We start from the raw sequence: 6,000 nt of genomic DNA, 5'->3' as shown, positions 1-6,000 counted from the left end.
TACATGAAAGATCTTCCGAACATTACCCTATGAATGCAAATATCATAGTCAATGCAGTCTTTATGATTTCGACTATGCATCCGAGAAAAAGAATTAAAACAGTTATCGAAAACGAAGCCCAACAAATCATTAATAATCATATATCCAGATGGTTCTGAAATATGAGTATAAGCTAGAGCCTGCAATACTTGTTTGGACATAATAGATTCATATAAAATTTCGAATCTCTGGAATGTATTTAAAGCAGAGACTGTTTGAAAAATAGTGGAACTTACTTACATAGAAGAAACAACTAGATCAACTTAGGTTGTAGTAACTGCATTGCATATTGGCGTATACTTGATTATAAATAATGACCCGTAGTTAAAAACGTTGCGTATATGGTAGACCGAGAAAATCACCATAATAGGTGTAGAGACCATACCGATTCAAAAAGAATATTCAGTAATCTTCCGTTTAAGTAAAAGTGAATGAACCTGACAAGTCAATAAAGAAACAACTAACTGCCCAATAAATTTCCTCATAATCCGCTGAAAGGAACTTAGCTCCTTTCACGATATATACGGATACCTAAACAAATGTTGGAAACAGCGAAACGCTCGTAACATGACTTGACTATCTGAAAAAATTTCATGAATTTGTGCAACAAAACATATAATGAAAAACCACCAAATTTTTTATTATCATTCCTACAACTGGTCGAAAGAACTATAAAACGCTTATCGGTATTTTAATCGCACACTTTATGATTGCAGTACAGCAAGTACATGGAACCGCGTGTTAAAGACGCGGTTTGGATCTCTTGCTTTAAGCCCTAATTTTACTATGAGATAAGGAACTATCATAATCCCGGCTGTAAGCTTTGCCTGTTTACCTATATGTAATAATCGCCAGACAGTCATTTTTTCCACAAGAGAATTATTTTCTTAATAGTAAAAGTTATGACATATTCACATCGTACTCCTCACCTATAAAGCACCTACCTTACCAGTTAGGATTATTGAGAAAGACCAACGTTTTCTTCTTAAGGCTTTTATTCAAACTATAATTAGGCAGTTTCTCTTAAAGTTTATTGTTATTCTATCACATTTTCGAAATTTCATTTTGAATAGCTTTGCCATCACATTTTTGTGCAGTTCCTATCCAGTGCGCATTTGTATGTACCCAGTCGGAGAAGATGCGTTGATTAGTGGGCCCGCTAAGCGTTGCATTTGTTCTGCTTCCTTAAACATAATTGAAGTCGCTTACGACTTAAAGCGAGTATCACAAAATATTTACACAATTATACAGATGAGTGCGGATTCGCCTCAAACTTTGAGTGACGTGGGTGTGTAGACATTAACCACTGCATCCCAACCGCAGTCCGCTAATTGATTAGGCTTATGTATGTTCCAATCCAAACCACAAACGAACTCGGAGTGGTGTTCATTAACTTCTAAAGCGTCCAATGACTTACCATAATTCCAAATTCTGTAAAAAAATAAAGCATTAGCTAACAGTCTCTCTCACTAGAAATGATTTGCTTACCTAGTAGTGAAATCATAATTGGCTGCTGCGAGGACAGTAGATGTGTGTGGAGAGAAAGCCAAACGACGTACTGCCAATTCACCAGAGTGTAGTTCAAAGACGTGTTGTCGCATATTACGTAAGTCCCAACAGCGCACAATACCATCGGAGCCACCACTTACTAGAGTATTACGATCATAGCAACTCCAGTCCAAAGAGAGCAGTTCATTTGCGCTTGAGTCCGCAGCTTGTATGCTCATCAATGGTTTACCTGAAAAATCAAGAGAATTCCATAAGTTCAAATATCCATCCGTACTTACACTAGCAAAGAGATTTCCAATGAGTGGAGAGAATTTTGCACTATAGATGAGGTCGGTGTGACCGGTAAATGTGGATAATGAGTGCTGCCGATTACAGTCCCACAATTTCAGTGTACTATCCCAGCTGGCAGAGAGCAGTTGGTGGTAATTCCACTGCTCACCCCAATCAATGCTATACACCTCATTTTTGTGTTCCTGTAGGCAGATGATTGGTTTTTCTGTGGGTTTCAATATGCTCTCTTCATCGAGACCGCCCCATATTTGTAAAGAACCGTCACCAGAAGCAGTGGCCGCTATGTTGTCTGCATATGGACACCAAGCAACATCGAAAAGACCATCTGTCCACTCTAAGCGACCGAGTTCTTTCAGGCCACTTATGCTACCAGTCGTGTTGTCGTTTGACTGTTCTAGCAAAAATAGTGTGCCTCCACCTGCCAATCCATAAAGCTGTGACGTAGCCAACAGCATATGCTTAGCCTCAAATAATGAGAAGCTTACACTGTAACCGTGTCGATCGGGTGTAGTGTATGAATTCATATTATTTATGACCTGTAATGATAAAATAATAACTTTTAATTAATTATATACACACTTATTAATTTAGTTTTGTTAAACTTCATTTTCGATACAAATTATGTGACCTTATTTTCTCGTTTAATTCCATTGTCATTACTAACATACAAATCACTTATTAATTTTAACTTTAAGATCCAAGCATTCATTCATTCGAAATTTTCGAAATTATTTATTACTTACATATTTATGTATTAACAATTAATTCTTTTGTGTAGTATAATATATCTAACGAAAAAGGAATATCAGGAAGAGAAACATTAAATACTTCCTATATTAAAGACATGAGATTGAGTATTAATTTTAAACATTCACTCAATCGAAATCTATTCAGTTTATTGTGAATTCTTTTGCTATATAAGACACAAATACCAACTGGTCGTACATAATAGAGCAATAACACTAATAGCTACTACTTCTAACTGTTTTGGTGAGTATTAAACCTGATATTAGATGCAAGCATTTATTCACTTGAATTTCCTTCATTTTCTTACTTGTAAAACCAACTCATTTAATTAGACTTCATTATTATTCAAATTTAATTAATTCAAGTTGTCTTAACTGAAGATAGTGAACTGTTTAATGCTATATCTAAACAATTTTTCTTAACTTGACAGATTTGTTGCATTATGCAAAATTTTTTATAAATCCATATGAAAATGTAGTAAAAACGTTCTTTAAGACTGAGTGTAAGTAGAGTATATGAATTAGACTTGTGGGTCCAGATTAATTACAAAAAGAATTTCTTTTTTCTTCATTTCATCATATTTTCTTTGAAAATTCCATTTTTCCCAAATTTTGAAAATTGACAAACTTTGTTACTTATCGCACAAAAATATGCTTCGAGAAAGTTAACGTATTTGACGAACTCGAATTCTTATGCACAGATATATTTCAAGAATAAAGCATACTTTTGAGCAGAGTGGTTCAACATGCACGGTGTTATCGACAATAGGTTTGAGTATTTGCTCAACATGTGTGAAATTGAATTGCCAATAAGGAACGCCGATTAAATGGAACAGAAGAAACAATGAAAGAAATACTTAAATATGAATAGATGTGAATATAATAAAAATATATATAATATAAATAATTAATATGAATAAATGTTCAAAATGAAAAATAAGAATATATTAAAAATATAAAAATAAAGAATAAAAAAATTTGAATGATATTATTATATTTAAGTGAAATAAAGAAAATCTCGAATTGTGGGAAAGAAATTTATCAAACATAAAAGATTTTCAAAACAAATATGTCTTGATATTAAACATCTAACTATATATATATATATAAAGATTTCTATATAAATATTTGAAAGAAAATTATCCTTAGGTTAGTTTAGATGAATGAGATTTCCAATGAGTGCAGATAACAGGAATGGATTAATAGGAATAGTCATAACAGGAATGGATTGCCTCATAAGCCACAGAAAATTGAAGTTTTTACTGTTGTTTTCTAATTTGATTGCTGCATTAGCAATAATAAAGTAAACCTAGTTTCCTTTCACATTAGATCTGCTATTCTAGCTCTGTGAGTGAGTTACCAGTGTACAATATCCCTAATCTGGGCTTTAGTACATTAAGGAAAATAAATTGCAGATGAACAAACTAAACAAGGATCAGAAACATTCTCAGCAAAGGAACAGATCTCACTAAAAGGTGCTCAAAAACCAATTGATAGTCATTTCATAAGAGCAGTAGAACTCAAATGAAAAGTAATAATGAATTGTGAAAAATCTAAACCTACTTCAATATTTAATTCAAAAATGAAAGTTCCACTCTTTACAGTCAAAGTCGTAGAGACAAAATGCGTGGTAATGATCCGGGCATCTATGTCAATAAATTGAGTATCGCTTTCAATGAGATATGCAGAAACTGTGGAAGGAAAGAGGAAAAAGGCGAAACAGAAAACTTTCGCTATATAAGTCTACGACTAAGGTGCCTATGACACATATATACCTCAAAAAAAATTCTCTCTTCCATTAATTTAACAACCATTTAAGTTAAGCTATACGTGGCAGCTCATCTCGAGGGAAAAATCAGCTTACTTAGGTCTTATGGTTGAACGCATTGTGATACATATTTATCAACACATGTAAATGTATATTTATATATGGGAAGCAAATATCCTCCTTCGCTTTAATGAAGGAGGCAATATCTGTAATGTCATGCGGATAGCATGCCTGACGATTGATTTGTTTTAATGAGTGTTAGGCAGTGACAAAGCAGATAAATATCACTTCTCTATTCCTCTTTTGAAGAAGGAATCACATAGGTGGGTTTGGATTTTCATGACATTAAACAGTAGAAGAAACTTTGTCGCCACTAATGCCAACCAATCAAGTCCAATTAAAATATTGTCAATATCTGATTTAATTATAATTAAGTAAGTAATAATAAGAGTTTTTTTTTAATTAAACTTTTCGAATATTACTTAAAGATCCCGGTACTTTTCTTTTATATATGTACATTGAATGCAAATATTACGGTTCTATGTCCAACAAATGAGGGAAAAAATGAATATCTTCTGAAAGTAACCTACTAAGAGGACATGTGTCGACTGTAAAGTTTAACGAGTACATTTAACCTTAGCACTTTTTGAAATATATGGTTGTATGGTTGACCATACAAAGCACTATTGTACTGACAGCTCATGACGGTCTTCTGTTTTCTTTTTCTAAAAATATTGTAAACATAAGTTTTTTAGTTTATTATTAACAAAAATAATAAACAAATGACTAATAACTGCATATTCCACTGCATATTCTTCTCATCACTTCTTGTGTATGTCAGTTTGAAAAAAAATCAATACTCAGAGGCGAAAATATCTTAGGTGAAAAGTATTTATGAAACAATTTCACGACTTGACATTTTGGAGAACTCGTCAACGTAATGAAAATGTTTTTCTTAATGGCATTCGTAGGGCTTCCACGTTACGCCGTTTACGTCGGAAAATGTTTCATGTTTCGGACATGAAATTTTGTGTTCCAGAAATAAAAAACAAAGCGAAAGAATTGAAATGGTTTCACTTTAAAACATATTCACATTTTGCGTAATTTTGATTACTTAAGCAACCATTGACATGTGATCCCAGATACAAGAACTCCTTAGTCAAAGTATATCTAATAAATGGTAAATTCTATTGTTATCAGGAATAACATTTCAAAATTGACTTCCAGAAAAAAATAGGCTAAAAATGAACTTAAATATATAAATTGCTTATATTTACTACGTAACACATCATTCAGTAAGTCCCGACATTAACCATCCTCCAACTTATACATAATATATAATTTCCAGCAAGTAAGCCTTAAATCGGTTCATATAATTAACCGGCAGCTATTTGAGTGAAAAGCTTAAAAGGACATGGAGATGTACTTTGGTCATGTACTTTAGAGAGAAAGGAAAGACGAAGAAGAGAAGACGAAGAAAAAAGAGTAATTGATCCCTTCTTTGTCTAATGGTTCGATCTGTTCAGATTAAGTCATTCTACTATGGAATTCTGTAAACTAGGGATGTTGGCGGATGTATCAAATTTTAATTTCAGAATGAGAAAAAAATCGTATTAAAAACTGAACTTCATGCAGCGATATCTAAAG

The 6,000-nt window shown here is 32.9% G+C and overlaps 1 protein-coding gene across 1 annotated transcript; it reads right to left on the bottom strand.

Moving 5' to 3' along the window:
• Positions 1 to 1,036: 1,036 nt before the first annotated feature.
• Positions 1,037 to 2,363, bottom strand: LOC119670037 (peroxisomal targeting signal 2 receptor). Its single transcript, XM_038080139.1, has 2 exons — positions 1,528 to 2,363; positions 1,037 to 1,470 (listed from the first exon to the last, which is right to left on the bottom strand). The coding sequence occupies exons 1-2, from the start codon at positions 2,361 to 2,363 to the stop codon at positions 1,308 to 1,310; spliced, it is 999 nt and encodes a 332-aa protein (XP_037936067.1). The 3' UTR covers positions 1,037 to 1,307.
• Between the last annotated feature and the right edge of the window lie 3,637 nt (positions 2,364 to 6,000).

The sequence above is a fragment of the Teleopsis dalmanni genome, chromosome 1 (assembly GCF_002237135.1).
Source record: "Teleopsis dalmanni isolate 2A chromosome 1, ASM223713v2, whole genome shotgun sequence".
Taxonomy (NCBI): domain Eukaryota; kingdom Metazoa; phylum Arthropoda; class Insecta; order Diptera; family Diopsidae; genus Teleopsis; species Teleopsis dalmanni.
This window is presented reverse-complemented; position numbering and strand designations above follow the sequence as displayed.